The 19,994-nt window shown below is 40.8% G+C and overlaps 1 protein-coding gene across 1 annotated transcript; it reads left to right on the forward strand.

Moving 5' to 3' along the window:
- Window positions 1-249: 249 nt before the first annotated feature.
- LOC135629375 (probable E3 ubiquitin ligase SUD1) lies at window positions 250-19,801 on the forward strand. The gene is made up of 9 exons (XM_065136635.1): window positions 250-686; window positions 8,662-9,354; window positions 12,758-13,537; window positions 13,628-13,839; window positions 13,945-14,319; window positions 18,202-18,359; window positions 18,443-18,606; window positions 18,689-18,835; window positions 19,013-19,801. The coding sequence occupies exons 1-9, from the start codon at window positions 360-362 to the stop codon at window positions 19,514-19,516; spliced, it is 3,360 nt and encodes a 1,119-aa protein (XP_064992707.1). The 5' UTR covers window positions 250-359; the 3' UTR covers window positions 19,517-19,801.
- The last annotated feature ends 193 nt before the right edge of the window (window positions 19,802-19,994 follow it).

Here is a 19,994-nt window from a genome sequence, read left to right on the forward strand (position 1 = left end):
TAAACTTAGCCGATCAAATTGGGTTCAAATTTCCCAGCTCCAATTTAAGAGGACCCAACCCAACCCAACCCAACCCAAACCCAACGACTGCGCAGCTTCCAGATTTAAATCCAATCCAAGTTTCGGCCCTGCATAAAATGAACCCAATGTCTGTATTCAGGTTGAGTACATATGCGACATGGGCTGGTGTGGGCGGGTTCGGCAAAAATGTCGCACGCAGCAAGTCACCGAATTGGCCTACCTCTTTCATTTAGCCCCCTCGCTCCGCTTCTTATTCGTGGAGTCGGGAAGAACGATAAAAGCATCGGGCAGGCAGAAGAGGGTGAATCCCGCGAGTACGAGAGGGTTCGGCTCCACCGATGGAGGAGATCGCCGATCACCCCTTCACTTCCTCATCCTCCTCCTCCGTTGATGGGCAAGCGACCGTGGCCGGACCCTATTCCTCCGTGGCTGCGCCGCCCCCTCCTCCTCTTGCTCCTCCGTCTCCACCGGCGACGGGCTCCTCAGTCGTCGGGAGGTTCTACGACGACGATGATGAGGAGGGGGACGTGTGCCGAATCTGTCGCAACCCCGGGGACGCCGACAACCCCCTCCGCTACCCTTGCGCCTGCAGCGGGAGCATCAAATTTGTCCACCAGGATTGTCTCCTCCAGTGGCTCAACCACAGCAACGCTCGCCAGTGCGAGGTAGGGTCCCTTTGATGTATTGTCGCCACGATTATTTCGGTGCTAGGGTTATTTTGTCCTATGCCCTCTGTCGGGAAATTAGGGTTTAATCGCCTCTGCTTGCTTTAGCGCGGCATTCGGTCGTGATTTACATGTATTAGCAGTTTTTAATCGATGGGCGTCACAATTCACGAGATTTGGAGGCCGATGGCGTCTTTCAGGACACAATCTGATTAAGAAGACGAAAAAGGTGCACACAACCTTTTGATTTCCTCTAGAGATAATTGGCCGGACCATCTCATGGGTCTTTGTACGACATCCTTGTGAATAGGATTGAACTCCGATTGTCCTGACTTGCTTGTCTAAGCCATAATGGAGATAAAGAGAAATCCATGGGGAACAATCATTATATTAATCATCTCAGCATCCCACTTTATTCCTTTTTTGGGTTCCAAACATGACATCGACCCCAAACACATTCTTGCTTGAGGTCATTTAGCACTAGTTGGATGCCGAATTCTATGTTTGGGTAGTTCTCACTGGAATTATATGCTTACTGCTTTATACAAATTAGAAATTATAAGAATCATGTTTAAAATCTTATAAATATGTGCATTTTCTTTTTGTATGGTCAAACACGATGCTAACTGTTAAAACATCTAGCAAGCATTGTCTTCAACAAATATGGTAGTGTAATAGCTTAGTTTAAATGTGTGCAAAATTCCCTACCAGTCAATACCTAGCAGTTCCTTTTCTTTAATTAACATGGATTGCTTGAAGGAAATTTGGCTATACGAGACTTGAGTTATTTTGATATATAATGTGGGAGGTGATTTACGTTGATTTGTAAGGGCTAAAAGGATTTATGTCATTAATTGGGCTTAAGCATCATGGGCCAGGTTAATCAAGCTAATGGGCCAATTGTCCGTCAGGTCATGTCATGAAAAATGATATCTGATCGGATTTAATATTGATCATGATGAGGAATCCAAGTAGGAAAAGTCCATATGTGAAAAGCGGGAGGCGTATTGTTAAAACCCTAGCAGATTCTAAGCTTGGGGTTGATCTATTTAGGAGATCAACCTCCTTGGAACTCTATAGGGGTTCCTTCCTCCAAGTTGCTGCTCAAAGGCTGCTAAAAAAATTTATCTATTGCTTGTCAAAAGAGGATGAATACATGACTATTTATAGGGCTTCTAAACCCTAACTTCTAATAAGACTCTTACTCAAGACTCCTACTCCTAGTAGGAGTCTTGAGTAAGAGTCCAACTCCTAATAAGACTCCTACTCTAAAAAGCAACCTCCCAACTAATCCTAACCCTAGACGACCTCTTCACCTCTTTAATAGGGGTCGACTAGGTAGGTTTTACATGAATGCCCCTTTCAATAAAATTCAATTAGGACTCTCCTAGCTAGAGTCCTAACAGACCCGCCTTCTTCAAATCAGCCTTGTCCTCGAGGCCGACGATCCATGAATTCTGGGAATTTGATCTTCAAGTCGTCATAGTTCTCCCAAGTGGCATTTTCTGCTGGTAGGTTCGCCCACTGTATTGGCACTTCAATAGTGGGTTGTCGTCGTTGAGTCACAATCCGTCGATCAATAATGGCACTCGGTTGGGTCTGAAGTTCTCCTTGGGTAGTCATATTTGGTAGATGGCTTTGGGCTGTCTCGTTTTTTCCCAGATTGAGCTTTAAACATGATACATGGAAGACTGGATAGATTTGGGAGCTAGTGGGTAAATCCAATCTGTATGCTATCGCTTCGATGCGCTCCAAAATTTGGTAGGGTCCATAGAATCGAGGTGAAAGCTTCATAAATGCTCTGGTCTGGATTGATGTTTGCTTGTATGGCTGGAGCCGTAGGAAGACCCAATCTCTTACTGAAAATTCTCTTTTGCCTTTGTGTTGGTCATATTGTCGTTTCATCCTTGCTTGGGATGCAGTGAGATTATCTTTTAGTAACTTGAGCATTTTGTCTCTGTCTTGTAGTTCCCTGTCTACTTGTTCTACTTTAGAGGTGCTCAACACATATTTTGGGATCACAAGGGGAGGTCGGTCATACATAGCCTCATAGAGAGTACATTTTGTGGATGAATGATAAGTTGTATTATACCACCACTCGGCCCAGGGTAGCCACTTTGTCCACTCTTTTGGCTGGTCACTAGTGAAGCATCTGAGGTATGTTTCAGTCTGACCATCGGTTTGTGGGTGATATGCCGTACTCATTTTTAATTTAGTGTCCTTCATCTAGAATAACTCTGTCCAAAATCTGCTTGTGAAGAACCTATAACGATCACTTATAATAGATCTCGGCATCTCATGCAATTTTATAATATTATTCATAAAGATTCGAGTAATACTAGAAGTAGTGTAGGGATTATGAACAACGCAAAAGTGAGCATACTTTGTAAGACGATCAACCACGACAAGAATTGTATTTTTTCCTTGTGATGAGGGAAGCCCTTCGATGAAGTCCATTGATATATCAGTCCATATTGAGTCCGGGATGGGTAGAGGTTGCAGCTTTCTGGGGCGTGCCACTGTCTTGCCTTTATATCGTTGACATACATCACATTGTGCCACACATTTAGCAATAATATTTTTTATCTCTGCCCAATAGAAATTTTGCTTAACTCTCTTATAGGTTCTAAGGAACCCGGAGTGCTCGGTCGCAGGTGTGGAATGCATCTCTTGAAGGATGATTTTATGCAAGTAGAATTTGGCACAAGCACAATGCGTCCCTTATAGCGCAATTCTTTTGAGTCCCAACTGTAATGAGCCACGGAGCTTGGTGCTTCCTCCAATTTATTTTTATGATCTTGCTGGTCTCCGGATCTTCCTGTCCCTCTTAATATCCTCAAAGAAGTCGCTGGTCAGAAGTGAAATGACCAAAAAATCAACTTACTCGAGTAGTCGCGAAAACGCATCTGCAACAATATTCTCTTTCCCCTTTTTGTAAGTTATTTTATAATCATATCCAAGAAGCTTTGTTACCCACTTTTGCTGCTCGGGGGAAGATATCTTCTGCTCTAAGAAATATTTTAGGTTTTTATGGTCGGTCTTGATTTGAAAGCGTCACTCGATCAAGTATAGTCTCTATTTGGTCACCGCATGCACGATCGCGAGCATCTCCTTGTCGTAAATAGTCATCCTGAGATGGGAAGGAGATAATGCCTTACTGGTATAAGCGAGGTTGCGGCCATCTTGCATTAATACAGCACCAATTCCGACTCCGGAGGCATTGACTTCAATAACAAAAGTCTTGCCGAAGTCGGGTAGCACTAGTACGGGCGTTGTTGCAATGCGGCTTTAAGTTTGTCGAAGACGGTGGTGGCTTTGTCCGACCATTGGAAAGCATCTTTTTTTAGCAAGAAAGTAAGGGGTGCACTGATCTTTCCATAGTTTTTCACGAACTTGTGGTAGTAGCCTGTTAAACCGAGAAAGCCGCGTAGCGATTTTATGTTCCTCGGGGTTGTCCAGTTCTGCATTGCTTCAATTTTGGAGGGGTCCACTGCCACACCTTCCTCTGATATGATATGCCCAAGATATTCCATCTTCTGTTGAAGAAAGCTGCACTTCGATTTTTTTGACAAAAAGAACACGTTCTCGCAAAATCGTCAAAACAAGTCGTAAGTGCTGAAAATTACTTTCAAGAGAAGGGCTGTAAATAAGGATATCATCGAAGAAAACCAGCACAAACTTACAAAGATAATTCCGGAAAATATTATTAAGGCTCTGGAAGGTGGAGGGAGCATTGGTGAGACCAAAGAGCATTACCAAAAATTAGAAAGGTGGAGGGAGCAGTGGTCGTTGTGTGTTCGAAAGGCAGTTTTCAGTGTCTTCTTTGCACATTCGTATTTGATGATATTCGGATCGAAGGTCCAGCTTTGTGAAGACTCGTGCTCCCTTTAATTCATCAAGCAATTCATCTACTACTGGAGTAGGATATTTGTCCTTGACGGTTATGCTGTTGAGAGCTCGATAATTAATGCACATTCGCCATGTTCCGTCCTTCTTTCGTACGAGGAGCACCGGTGAAGAGTAGGGGCTGTAACTTGGCTGAATAACTTCTGTTTCGAGCATCTCTTTTATAATCCTTTTTATTTCATCCTTCTGGAGATGTGGATACCGATATGGCCGAGTATTTGATGGAGGTTTGCCCGGAAGAATCGGTATACAATGATCATGCCGACGGGTAGTAGATATCTGAAAATTTAGCAAGCAAAGGAAGTAGGTTTGGATCTTCAAATTCTATTGGCTCTCCCTTAGTTTGCTGCTCAAGTTGTACCAAAAAGCCGCTGCATGCTTTGTGCAAAATCTTCTCCATTCGTTGTGTGCAAATTGTCGTTACATCACCCCCATGTTTCCCGTGCAATATCACCTGTTTCCCCTTACTATAAAATTTCATAATTAGTTTCATAAAATTCCAGGAAACATCACCTAATGTCGTCAGCCATTCGATGCCGAGCACGACCTCATAATCATCAAAAGGGAGGAGGAAGAAATATGCAATTATCTCTTGATCCTGCAGCAACAGTTTCACTCGCGGGCACCTATGATCACACTTCAAAATTCGTCCGTCGATGACCTTAACGTCAAACCTGTTGCAATTCTCGATAGGTAAGGCCATCCGGACAACAACCTTGCTGTTTATAAAATTATTAGTGCTCCCGGTGTTAATAAGAACGGTGATAGGTTGTTGCTTCAGAAGTCCTCCCACTTTTATCGTTTGCAGGTTTGCGTAACCGGCAAGGGCATGCATCGTAATATCGACCGGCTGCTATTCTTCAACCGCGACCTCTTCCTCATGCTCCTGGGCCTCGTCCTCCATGTCTTCAAGAGGTTCAATCAATAGGAGGCGGCCCCTTTTGCAGCGATGATCGCGGTTCCATGGCTCGTCACAATGCCAACAAAGACCCTTTGCCAATGATTTAAAAAGACGCTCGGGCGCTCGCCTAGGCGCTCGGGCGAGGCGAGGCCCGAGCTCCTCGCTAAACTTCCAGGCAGCGCGCTTCAAAGAGGCGCCGCCTGGGCGCTTGCCCGAGCCCAGGCGCTGGGCGCTTCGGGCGAGCGCCCGGGTTAAACCAGGTGACCGAACCGGGATTTTAGGTCTGGTTCGGTCTCCGATGGTTAGTTGGTTCAATCGAACCAACTAAAACCGATATCAGCTGTCGCTACCGAACCCTAACCCTGCTTGTTGCCGCTGCCGTTGTCGCTCCCGCTGCTCGCCGCTATCGCTGCTCGCAATTGCTGCCGCTGTCGTCGCTCCTGCTCCCGCTCCTCGCCGCTGCCGCTGTCTCGCTGCTCGCCGCTGCCGCTGTCTCGCTGCTCGCCGCTGCCGCTGCCTCCTTACACTCTCGTTGTCGTTGCGTCCTTACATTCCCGCTGCCGCTGCCTCCTTACACTCCCGCTCCCGCTGCCGCTGCCTCCGCCTCCTTACACTCCCGCTCCCGCTGTCGTTGCCTCCTTACACTCCCGCTGCCTCCTTACACTCCCGCTGCCGCTTCCTCTTTTCTCAATCAGCACCCCCCTACACTCTTCCTTCTCCTTCTGTATACTGTTAACAGTATACTGTATACTGTTAATATTGTTAGGTTTATTTGAAATTATTAATTTTTAATACTGTTAATAGATTAATAATATATTATTTTGATTTTAATACTATTAATTATTATTAATTATATTATATATTTTTATATTTTAGCGCCTCGCTTCGCTCGGGCGAGCGCTTAGCGCCTCGGGCATTTTTGGACTTTAGCGCTTTTTGGCGCCTAGCGCTTTTTAAATCACTGCCCTTTGCTGATCGGTCACGTAGTTCTTCTCTTGTCATTTTTTTTGGTAGCGAAGGACGACTGGGAGCAGAAGGAGGTTTATATGCCGCGGGCCTAGGAGAGGTTCTGTAGCAGATTTTTACGTCTAAAGTGTAGCAGTTTGGACGTAAAAGGTCAATGGTTTATATTGAGAATTTTTTTACGAAACCAAAGAGAAATCCGCTGTTAGGAAGTGCAAAGCTGTCGTAAAAATTTCGTAGATATTTGGACAGAAAAAACGCAGTAGCAAGATCAAACAAACTGTGCTATGCGGCTTTTGAATTCTGTAGTGCATCTAGCAGTTTAGACGTAAAAGATCAGTGGTTTATATTGATAATTTTTTGATGAAACCAAAGGAAAATCTGCTGTTAGGAAGTGTCGAAGCTGTCATAAAAATTTCGTAGAGATTTGGACAGAAAAAACGCAGTAGCAAGATTAAATAAACTGTGCTATGCAGTTGGAATTTTGCAGTGCATCTTTCGTTGTAGAGATAAAAACTTTGCGACGAAAAGTTTATGCAGCAATATAGGAACGATTTTTTTGGATTTTTGAATAAGGATAACTAAATTGCAGTAGCAGTAAGGTAGGAAACTAGAACCTATTGCAATTCATGGGGAGATCAAAGGATGATCCGCGATGGTGGAGATGATGGCGGAATTCGGCGACGATCTTTTAAGCAATTGTGGGAATTGCTTTGGGCGGCTGTGGAGGGCTGATGGATGGCTGGATTTTTGAATAAGGATAACTAAATTGTAGTAGCAGTAAGGTAGGAAACCAGAACCTGTTGCAATTCACGGGGAGATCAAAGGATGATCCGCGATGGTGGAGATGACGGTGGAATTCTGCGGCGATCTTTTAAGCAATTGTAGGAATTGCTTTGGGCGGTTGTGGAGGGCTGATGGATGGCTGTGGAAGGGCAGCGAGATGCCAAGAACGCTGCTCTAATACCAAGTGTTAAAACCCTAGCGGATTCTAAGCTTGGGGTTGGTCTCTTTAGGGGATTGGCCTCCTTGGAACTCTATAGGGGTTCTTTTCTCCAAGTTGCTGCTCAAAGGCTGCTAAAAAGATTCATCTATTGCTTGTCAAAAGAGGATGAATACATGACTATTTATAGGGCTTCTAAACCCTAACTCATAATAGGACTCATACTCAAGACTCTTACTTCTAACCAACTCCTAATAAGACTCATACTCTAAGAAGCAACCTCCCAACTAACCCTAACCCTAGCCGACCTCTTCACCTCTTTAATAGGGGTCGGCTAGGTAGGTTTTACATTAATGCCCTTTCAATAAAATTTAATTAGGACTCTCCTAGCTAGAGTCCTAACACGTATCAATAATGCAGAGCCACTATTGGGCCGGATCTCATGTTCACTGTATTAGATCCTGGTTTTTAGTCCCATATCGGATTTGGGAGGAGACTTGAGTTCTTATTGGTTTGGATCTTGACAGTTTTAATTTTTTGTTATTATCATAATTGTAAAAGAAGAATTTTGACGGGACCTAAATTGGCTTATGACATTTTGTCATCAGATTCTGAATCTGCAAATGCACCCATCACCTGGATATATGGGCTGATCTATTATTTGAGTCGCTAAAAGAAATATAGAACATAGGCTACATGAAGCTGAATTGTAAAAAATGGTCTATAAATGTTGCCTTTATAAGTTGAACTCCAGCAAGCTTTAAAGAAGCTGAAGTTTTATTGCATTTGTTATTTTTACTCCTATGTATTGTTAGTATCTCATTGTGCATCATTATGCAATTGTAGTTCTGATGATAATCTAGCCAAACATGAGGAAAATGCCCTCTGAGGTTAGAAAAAAAGATTTTAAACCGCAAGCTTTGGTGCGTAATTCCACATTTTGTCCAAGAAAAATCTCTATCATTGGATATGTGGGGCATCTTTCAAGAAAAACTACCACCCTCTGATGAGCGATCTTTGCAGCCCAACAAGAAACAGAAAGCAACCAATTATACTTTATATGTGTTAATTTTCCTATACCTTGTATTGGTGTGAACTTTACACCGTGGGCTGCCCTTTTTACCACGGTAGTTGCAAGTTTGCTTTAACCATGCAGATTTTAGGTGCTAGTACATTAGCACTTGGTTGTTGTTGTGATGGTTTTATAGCAATGTCGTTTTCTCCTGTAGCTGATGATATATTGAGTTTCTTTATGCTTGCAGGTCTGTAAACATACTTTTTCTTTTTCCCCTGTTTATGCTGAGAATGCCCCTACAAGACTTCCTTTTGAAGAATTTGTGGTTGGAATGACAATGAAAGCATGCCATGTTATGCAATTCTTCCTTCGGCTGGCTTTTGTTCTTTCTGTTTGGCTCCTTATGATACCTTTCATTACATTTTGGATTTGGCGCCTAACGTTCGTGAGGAGTCTTAGTGAAGCTCAGAGGCTGTTTTTCAGTCACATGTCTGCACCTGTAATACTCACTGATTGCTTGCATGGTTTTCTACTTTCTGCTAGCATTGTGTTTATATTTCTTGGTGCAACCTCTTTAAGAGATTACTTTAGACATTTACGAGAACTTGGAGGACATGACGCTGAGAGGGACGATGGTCAGGAAAGGAATGGTGCTCGTGCTGTTAGGAGGCTTCCTGGCCCTGTTAATAGAGTCCCTGTTGGTGATGGGAATGCTGAAGATGCAGGTGGGGCTCAAGGAATTGCTGGGGCAGGCCAAATAATTAGACGTAATGCGGAAAATGTTGCTGCTCGTCTAGAAATGCAGGCTGCTCGTCTTGAAGCTCATGTTGAGCAGATGTTTGATGGATTAGATGATGCTGATGGTGCTGAAGATGTGCCATTTGATGAGCTTGTTGGTATGCAAGGGCCTGTCTTCCATTTGGTTGAAAATGCTATAACTGTAAGTCTCATTATACCTTATTTCCACTTGTAGATCCAGTAATTACTTCTTTAATCATGCTTTTATGTTTTTGGGCCTATATACTCTTCCGTTGACTTCTACTGTAATGAATGTGCTTGCATTGTAACTTTCTTTTTATATGAATCATTCTTTTTCTTCAATTATTTATCATAGATGTTTTCAGTGTTACAATCTGCTATTATAAGATAATGCAAAAACAACATAAATGATGCACCTAAATGTGTTTTATGATTATATTACCTTTTAAGAATCCAAACTAGCCAACTACACGCAGTGATTGAAAAAGGCGCTCGGGCGCTCGCCTATGCGCTCAGGCGAGGCGAGGCGAGGCGAGGCGAGACCCGAGCGCCTCGCAAATCTCCCAGGCGGCGCGCTTCAAACAGGCGCCGCCTGGGCGCTCGCTCGAGCCCAGGCGTTGGGCCCTTCGGGCGAGCGCTTGGATAAACCAAGGCGACCGAACCAGGATTTTAGGTCTGGTTCGGTCCTGGTTCGGTTGGTTTGTTAGTTCAATCGAACCAACTAAACCGATATAACCCTTACCCAACCTTAACCCGCTGTCGCTGCCACTCTCGATCCCGATCCTGATCTCGCTGCTCGTCGTTGTCGCTGCTCGCCGTTGTCGCTGCCTCTATCGCCGCTCGCCGCTGTCGCTGCTCGCAAACGCTGCCTCTGTCGCCGCTCGCGCCTCCCGCTGCTCGTCGCTCCTGCTCCCGCTGCCGCTGCTCGTTGCTCGTCCCTCCCGCTGCTCGCCGCTCCCGCTCCTGCTCTTGCTGTCGCTGCTCGCAAACGCTGTCGCCGTCGCCGCTCGCGCCTCCCGCTGCTCGTCGCTCCCGCTCCCTTTCCCGCTACTACCGTTGCTCACCGCTGTTTCCTTGTTTCTCAGTCAGCAGGCTCAGTATACAGTATACTGTTAATATTAAGTTTATTTAAAATGATTAATTTTCAATACTGTTAATAGATTTTCTTAATTTAATAGCATATTTTTATTTAAAATTTTAAATAATTATATTTATTAATTATATTATATATTTTTATATTTTAGCTCCTCGCTTCGCTCGGGCGAGCGCCTAGCGTCTCGGGCGTTTTTGGACTTTGGCGTCTTTTGGCGCCTAGCGCTTTTTAAATCACTGACTACACGTGCAATGCCCAATGTTTTTTTCCCACTAGGAAAAACCAAAATAATTTTTTCCCCGTATAAGTGCCACAAATATGCACCAAGAGTTATCAAAGTTTGAGCAGTAAGTTCTAAATCGAGCTACTTCATGTAAACAACGGCGAAGAAATTGATCTTAATTCCTTTTCACTTTCAGTCTGTTTTGAAATCACTGATACAAGGATTGGAGTTCTTGATGATTTGTGTTTTAGGCATTCTTGATAAGATAGGTTTTGATGGATAGTTGTAGGTTAATTGATATATTTTAGAAACAATCTCAGATTGCAAGAGAACTTGTTGAAGGTTGTGATCTCAAACAAGTGCTGGACTGATGTGGATTATAAGAGAATTAGGGGCTGTTAGAGTGGGTTCTGTATGACTGTTGGAAGAACTTAATGGCCTATGGCATCAGATGTTGTAGAGCAGGTTTTACGATTTCTGAGGGAATTTAGTAGAGGAAAAGATGGCTCTTTGAAGGGGACTGGGTGGGGTAAGTTGGCAGCTGGACAGGTCTGTATATTTTGTTGCCAATTGGTTCTGATGCAAGGTCCAGATGCCAGTGGCAGAGTGAAAAGTCTTGGAGAAAGCTAGGATAGATCTTGGGTGGATTTGAAGGCTTTATCAATGTGTATGAAGAGATGTGTATGGCAAGCTTTTAAGGTGGAAACAAGAAAATTAAAGCTGCAGAAAAGGATGAAGCTGTTGCCTTGCTTTGTGTCGTGACAACCTCATGATGTCTAGAGTTGAACTAATATTGTTTATTTGACTCGAGAGCCGCCATACATGAGAAAACCCCCAGGGACAACTTTTTTCAAAGTATTTTGCATCTTTCTAATAACATGCACCCACAGATGATCTTACCATGCATCCATAAAGGACTTTTACAAGTCCAAGACACTAGATTAAGCCTGAAGTAAAGCTGATCATAGCATGATTATTATTGAAGAACATCCAAAGTGTCCCTGATACATTTATATTGGAGGTCCTTGAAGTCATCCACACTCCTCCCCATCAATTTGTAGGCTTGGCATATGACGTCGTTGACTAGTTTATCTGAAACTCATGTGGTCCTCGATCAATTTAATTTTTTCATTTATATATATATATATATATATATATACACACACACACACACATATGTGTGTGTGTGTGTGCGCGCGCATGCTGTAGGCTTATGAGGTTTTTGGTTAGCAGAAGATTTGTTTCTTGATATTGGTTTTGCACACAATTTGTTTCGAGGGAATTTTCTTCCTATTCGACTGCAACACTAGTTAAAATTTGTTCTACATTAGGTTTTAGGTCTTTGTGCTTCTACGTATGCACAATGCCTTGATTGTTTTGCAATATTCTTGGGATATTCCTCTGCTGTCTGCATATCTAGTATGAATCATGGCTGCATCCATCTTGTTTGCATTTATATATATATATATTTTTGTTTGAGATGCATACTTATTGTTGGTATTCTATCTGTTGGCTTTTCTAGTCTCTGTCTCAATCTGTCATACACTTGTAATTATGCATAAAAACTTATTTAAGCAACATTGCTTTGTTTTGTACTTGAGAAGTCGTGTAGCAACTGTTTAGTGAATTTTCTTTCGGTCCATGTCTCTTGGTGGTATTAATTTTGTGGAAAACCTCCCCCCTTATTCATATTTCCAATTTCATATGCAAGGCATCCTGACAAACAGAAAGGAAATTTCCAAGAATTATGATAGGGTATCATTATTGGAATATACCCTACTGTAAAGTTTAAAACTGCTTAATACTGTTGTTCTTATTCTTATCTTCTCATGTCTATATTGTGTCCTATACCTCCATTTAGCAATCTTGAGAAGTAATATTGAGCGGAGCCGAATGATAATGGTGGTGTGATGATGCAGTATCAGGTGACAGTTGTGGATGCGGGGTGTGAGAGAGGAAGAAAGGGAGATAAAGGGAGTGACATAATACGGTATACTAGTCATGCCACTTTTTAGAATTTGGAAGTTAGTATGAGATAATGGAATAGTCGAATGATCACTTTTTTTTTTGTTGTTAAAACTAACATATCATAGATAGAGGATATAGTGTTGTTATTTTTTCTTAGTTTTTCTGTCAGTTTATGCTGGAATTTTTTTGGAATTCCTGCAAGATTTATGGGTAATATATCTTGTGTGCAGTCCATTTTCTGTGCCTTTTGGGTTGTAATGCTCTGCTTGAACTTTTTTTAATGTTTGTGTTTGTTGACAGGTGCTGGCAAGTAATGCTATATTCCTGGGTGTTGTCATTCTTCTTCCTTTCTCATTAGGGAGGATTGTCCTCTACTACGTCACATGGTTCTTTGCATCAGTCTCTAACCCAATGATGGAAAAAGTCATGCCACTTTCAGAATCAGCCCTTTCCTTGGCCAACAGCACATTGAAGATTGCACTGTCTGCAGCAAAGAACTTGTCAAGTGAAAGCAATAATGAAGGCCTCCTGGGGAACATGATGGAGGCAGTCACTGGATCCCAGAAAATTAATGTCACTGGTCTACATGAGTTCTCTAATAGTGTTGACGGGTCTGTTTCAGCTGATCTTGTCAAGGGAACAGTTATTGGCTCCTCACATCTTTCTGATGTGACTACTCTTGCAGTTGGATATATGTTCATATTTTGCTTTATTTTCTTTTATTTTGGGCTCCTTGCTTTGATCCGATACATTAGAGGTGAGAGAATGATATTTGGGAGACTTTATAATTTACTTACAATAGCGGAAGCTGTTCCTTCTCTTCTTAGGCAGCTCCTGGCAGGAATGAGACATCTGATGACCATGTTTAAGGTTGCGTTTCTTTTAGTTATTGAACTTGGGGTTTTCCCATTGATGTGTGGGTGGTGGCTTGATGTGTGCACTTTGAGGATGCTGGGGGCAACAATTGCTCAAAGAGTTGAATTCTTTTCTGTCTCACCTGTATTTAGCTCCTCAATTCACTGGCTCGTTGGTATTATTTACATGCTCCAGATCAGCATTTTTGTCAGTCTTCTTAGAGGGGTAAGCTATAGTTAAGTTGCTGCTATTTCTATAGGTTAAACTATTATGCCAGTAAATGATTGTTCAAGAATGGGCCTTTCTGCTTGGTAGGTGTTGCGGAATGGAGTTCTCTATTTTCTGCGGGATCCAGCAGATCCAAATTATAATCCATTCCGTGACCTTATTGATGACCCAGTGCATAAACATGCACGACGCGTTTTGCTGTCTGTTGCTGTTTATGGCAGTTTGATAGTAATGCTCAACTTCTTACCCGTCAAACTTGCTATGCGTCTTGCACCTTCCATCTTCCCTTTGGACATCACGTACGTTGACTTCTAGTTTTTATTTTTTGCATTTGATAGTTATTTTATTTGACAATATCAATTCTGAATTCACCTTTATTCACTCTAAACATTTTCAAAATGCAGTATCTTTGACCCATTCACTGAAATTCCTACTGACGTACTACTGTTCCAAATTTGCATACCATTTGCTATTGAGCATTTCAAGCTACGGACAACAATCAAATCTCTTCTTCGGCATTGGTTTAAAGCAGTTGGTTGGGCTCTTGGTTTGACTGATTACTTGCTGCCACCATCCGAAGGAAATGGCAATCAAGATGCTGGCAACATGGAAGCAGTGAGACGAGACAGATTACATGTTGCTCGTCAAGGTGGTGCTGGTGAGAATGATCAGCCTTTGGTACCGAGAATTGCTGCTGAAGATCATCTAGGTACGGTTGATATTGTTGGAAATGCTGATGCTGCTGAAGAATCTGATGTAGATGATCCAGCAGATTCTGAGTAAGTACCTTGGATGGAGTGACATTCATACTGCATGATTAATTTTTATCATGTTTTTGCTTGATTACTCGATTAGAACTTCTTAGATAGCTCTGTTCATTAAGATTTTTGTCATAGATAAAACATTGTGATACTTGTTCTTGATAGCTTCTATATCATGTGTTCATGTTATCGCTCATCAATCTTTTTCTATGATTTTGCTGCATTTAATAACTGGTCTCAGCAACATATCATGACTTCACGCTCACTGGTACCTTGCTTGTGGAGTCATCTCTACATGGCACTTGAAGAGCATGCACATGTAAGGAGTGTTGGGTGGGTCTATAACATAGATATGTTACAATGTGTCCTGCAACATGTGTTGTAACATTAATAGCTTGTTGCTTCTGTGTCTTAGAGCACTATTATTTTCTTTTATGGGAACTTCTGAGAAGATAAAAGTCATTTTAGCAGTGGCATGATTTTATTAGAAAATGTCACGAGCTTCAGTCTTTCATATTATTTTGAATAATTATTTGAAGTGCCACACTGTGTACCTGTAGTTCACTGTCATAGCTTGCACAGCCTGTCAAGTCTAATCATATAGATATGATTGTTGATTGTTCTTGGTTATTCAAGATGAATTGGTCTATACTGCAGATTAAGTTGCTCAAGGGATAAGCTAATGTGGGATTTCCTTTTCATGTTTGTGTAAAATAATATAAAAATGATTTGTTACTGCATAAAACAAAATACTACATATGAATTCAAGAATTTTGCTGTGATTATAATTCTAATTACATTATTTTGGTGAAAAGTTGATGCTGTAAGATCTAACATACCTAGGATGGTTGTAGGTGGCTGCCTGAGAGTAACCAGCCTCTGCGAGCAAGATCAAAAAGCTGGGTCTTCAAATACGAACTGATCCTGTTGCTAATGTCAAATCATTTAGTTGACTTCATAAACTTATTACTTGCACTGGTTTAAATGTATGTTGTTCTTGAGTGCATGTGACACTAGGGATTACATACGTCAGTGGACATGCATTTTTTGAGCAAACATATAATCATAGTTAGATATCAGTTGTTTGTGGGATATCCAGGCTTGATTTCTGATTAATGGTTATATATACGTAGGCTAGAGTTTTGTTACTCAATCTTTTCATTCCTTTCATTAGCTGGTTTATTGAGATATATGCTGTTGGCAAGTTTTATCTGGTTTACTTGGAAAAGGTTCAAATAAATATAGCCTACTATTTAGTATTTGAAGCAATGCATGCCTCTATTTACTAACTATTTGGAGGTTTTTAGCAGCCAAGAAACCTTTCTTTCCTATCCTAAATTCTTTGTGATATAGTCTAAATTAGAAACACTTTTTCTAATTTTAATTGCTGCAGTTGCTTGAGACTGCTGCTCCAACAATATTTATTACTGAAGTCAACCATAGTTTCCTACCATCACCGTACCTGTTTCTGACCAGTTTGGAATTTTTTGTTTATGTTTTTGGCCTTCACTTTTCTTTTTGTCTTTTAACTTATGTTTTCTTTCTACAGCGAAATATCATTCCTGATTTATGTGGTTTTAAGGCACAGTTGTCCTTTTGATTTTCTATCTTGAAGCATTCATGAACAGTCATGATAATGATCTTGATTCCAGATTTGGCACTCTTCTTAAACCTCAAATTTAAATTTCTGCTAATTCATTTTGATATCACGTTCTCCATGGTGATATGAAATCTATAAATGAGAATTGAAGCATTTTCTTCAACAGTTCTCCATTTGGGCTCGTAGGATTTGCCATATGATTGGATGGGAGCTCTAGTGATTTTGTGGTTAGTCAATTGTCTATACACAAAACATGACAAACACATTTGTCCATAAATCACTAGAAACCTTGTCATGTACTTGTATTACCAGTTGCTAGGAACACCTTTATAACTAGTGCAAGTAAAAGTTATTTCATATGAGATATTCTTTCTTCACTTTGACTAGGCAATAAACTTCCTTCTCAGTTGTCTAAAATTTCTATCAAATGATCCATGATATTGTTTGTTATTTGATTATTTTGTCATGCATGGTGAATCATAATTGCCACACGAAGTTGGAGACCCTGGATATTTTAGTGAAGCTGATTTCTTCTTTTTTTTTTAAGTGTGCTCTTTTATGAATCTAAATTAGTATTTTTCAACAGTTTTGATAAAGATTATGGCAGTGGCAAAATCTTTCAAGAAGATGCTAGAAGTGAAATAGGCATTATATATTATTTAAATTTTCAGGTATCAGTATCTGTTCTTCTGTTATGTAGTGAAAGCTGTTGATCGAACAAGAAGTTTTTGTGCTTAAGTATTTGGTTATCTGCAAAGGTCAAAGTGCCATGCAATGTATATGCTTATCAAAACATATCCAGTGTGAATAAAATTTCTTTTCATTTTGATTTTAGTATGCAAATAATTGATTTTAATTTTCACAAGTTACAAAAAGAGGGTGTCACACATCTTGCTTGCTACCAGCATATGCTTTGACATACAACTGTCACACGCCATACTGTTCCCATGTTACACTGTTGGCACTGGGCTCCAATCACTTGGTCTATTTTATATAGATATTATTGGACAATGCACATAGTCATGCTGGCTGCAGCTAATCCTTCCCTATGTTACTTAAAGCAGTACAAACAGGCATCTTGATCCATGTTATCTTCAAGTGAGTTACTGCCTTTTTATTAATATTGTGTCAAATACTATGTTGTTATGTGTTGTTATGGACCTCTAGTTTGAAGTAGTAAAATCAGGGTTACTACATTGCTTAAAAATTTTGTCAAGTTTTGACTTGAGAATTGTCAAGAAGTTTAAGTTTAAGGGAATTGGCATTAATTTTACAAGTAACTGAGACCAGAAGAAATATGATTATATATTTTTGGAATTTTCACAAGTGAAGATACATTTGATTAGTTTAACAACTGGAGAAGAGCCTTGATTTTGCAGCTACTATTGGTAAAACAGTAAGCATTATCACATGTCAGAAGCAGCTGATAGTATGCAAGTTGCAAAAAGACATTTTCAATAATTGGAGTCAATTATATATATCTTCTTTTACTATTTGCTTCATGAAGACTCATCACTAAATAATCCAAGTGCCATCATGTTCCTTGTGACACTTAGGGTGTTATTTCTATAGTATCTCAACAATATTATTCATAAATCATAGATGGTCTTGTGACGACCTCATAGAATGTTGCCTATGTTTAAGGTGTGCTTTGCGGTGTTACACAACTTGGGAAGCACGAACATGTCAACTTGGTCGACGTATCTGTGTTGGACACGGATACAATTGGACATGTGTCCAACATTGTGTTCATATCATAATTTTTTAAAAATTGATGTGTTGTTGTGTCCTGTGTCTATGTCTGTGCTTAGTACACGACTCTAGACACTTCCTCTGCATTTTGTCTATCTTACCATTTTATGGTGTGCAAGATCATTAGATACTGCTTTGGGTTAACTTCTGCTGGATCTGGAACTGTTACCCTTTAACTTACAGGCGTCTGACAAACTTTCGTCAGTTCCAATAGATCTTGAACATATTTATTAGGTTACTTCAGGTTGCTACCAGGTTTGAGCCCTTTCTGGGAAATTTTTTTGTTCAGTCCCTCTATCCTAGGGCCAAAACTGATTGAATTTATTTTTATTGATTAAATAGATTCTTCAGTTGAACAGTTTGGAATTAAACCAAACTGGTAACTTGTTGTTTGAAACATTTCCATCCTGGTCATCCTCTTATCTGTTTTTTATTATGTCTGTACATTTTTGTCTCATGTCGATCTATGACTCTTAGCTTGGTACAAAATGAAGAACCAGTTTCTGTGAAATTACTGTTGTATCTAATGATGGTTGAACTTTTGGCAGGTATGGTTTTGTTCTTCGTATTGTCTTATTGCTGGTCTTGGCGTGGATGACACTTTTGCTTTTCAATTCTGCAATGATCGTCCTGCCTGTCTCCCTTGGGCGTGCACTCTTTAATGCTATTCCTAGGCTTCCAATTACTCATGGTTTCAAGTGCAATGGTAAAATGATCATATTCCTCTATCCTTGGAGATCTAATGGTACTTCTGAATTTTCTAGAAATTGACAATGTTTTGCTTGTCAGATCTCTTTGCTTTCAGTATTGGGTGTTACATCATCTGGATTGTTGTAGCTGGAACAAGGTATTCAGTTGATTATATCAAAACCCATAGAGTACATGTTTTGGTATTGCAGATATGGAAATGGTGTGCAATTATACTGAAGAGCTCTGCCCTCTTGTCAATATGGGTGGGTAAATGTTATTCCAAGTGTTTCTTTCACTGTTTCTGTGGACTCTGTGTCTTTCCCTGACTGGCTTTTGTTTATGTAGATCTTTATCATCCCAGTGCTTATTGGCCTCTTGTTTGAGCTTCTGGTGATTGTGCCACTGAGGGTGCCTGTGGATGAAAGCCCAGTTTTTCTCCTGTATCAGGACTGGGCTTTAGGCCTTATATTCCTGAAGATCTGGACTCGCTTGGTATAGCCAAACTTTATATTTCTCATTTACGACATGCATTACATGTAAACCTGATAAACTTGGATTTTTTTTTTTCATCTATACGATGCTTGATTGGTGTAACATTAGTAATTAGGATTTAATGATTACTAATCTTGAGCATTCTTACTAGTAGAACTGAGCTTTATGTTGTAACAGGTGATTTTAGATCAGATGGCACCACTAGTTGATGAGAACTGGCGCAGGAAGTTTGAAAGATTAAGAGAGGATGGCTTCTCACGCTTGAGGGGACTCTGGGTGCTGCGTGAGATTATGATTCCAATCATCTCAAAACTGCTGACCGCACTCTGCATCCCCTATGTGTTCGCAAAAGGCATCTTCCCCGTCTTTGGCTATTCATTGATGGTAAACTCTGCGGTGTACCGGTTTGCCTGGCTGGGCTGCTGCCTCTTCAGTTTGTTGTGCTTCTGTGCCAAGAGGTTCCATGTCTGGTTCACCAATCTTCACAATTCCATCAGGGATGACAGATACCTCATTGGGCGTAGGTTGCATAACTATGGGGAGGAGATCACAAATGAACCAGAGACCTGGTCCCATGTCCAAGACTTGAACTCTGCTGATAATAATTTAATTCACCACGAACAAGAAGCTGAGATTGGACTGAGGTTCAGACATGCTAATCAGCGCCCTAATCGACAATAGAGACAAGCACTTGTATCTGGAAGATGCTTTGAAACACTCTGCTGCTGATTCTAGCATTTGTCAAGTTGATAATACTAAATGGTGTTTTGACAGTTTAGGACAAAGAGTGTCGACTTGTTCCCTGTTTATCGAGATCATGAGAAAGAAAATTATTCTGAACTCTGTAGTTAGGGGCTTTATCGAGTCAAATTGCATGTAATGCTGTTGTAAATGTATGTAGGGTCTTCGGCCTGGTATTGTGGGTTCTTTAAGTAAAACTGTAGCTTGAATTCTCTTTGGGTGACATGTTTCCCTTTGAATTAGCTTACCCATTTTTACTTTTCCCTATTAATTGAATTTGTTCTAGATAGATGAAGACCAATCTTCCTATCAATGGGTTGTGATCTAGCTTTACTTGATCCAGATACAGATTGCATGAATAATAGCTCTGACCATCGTTTGTGAGACGCGATGCTCTACCATCTATGTTTGACATCCC

The sequence above is a fragment of the Musa acuminata genome, chromosome BXJ3-1, assembly GCF_036884655.1.
Source record: "Musa acuminata AAA Group cultivar baxijiao chromosome BXJ3-1, Cavendish_Baxijiao_AAA, whole genome shotgun sequence".
NCBI classification, from domain to species: Eukaryota; Viridiplantae; Streptophyta; class Magnoliopsida; order Zingiberales; family Musaceae; genus Musa; species Musa acuminata.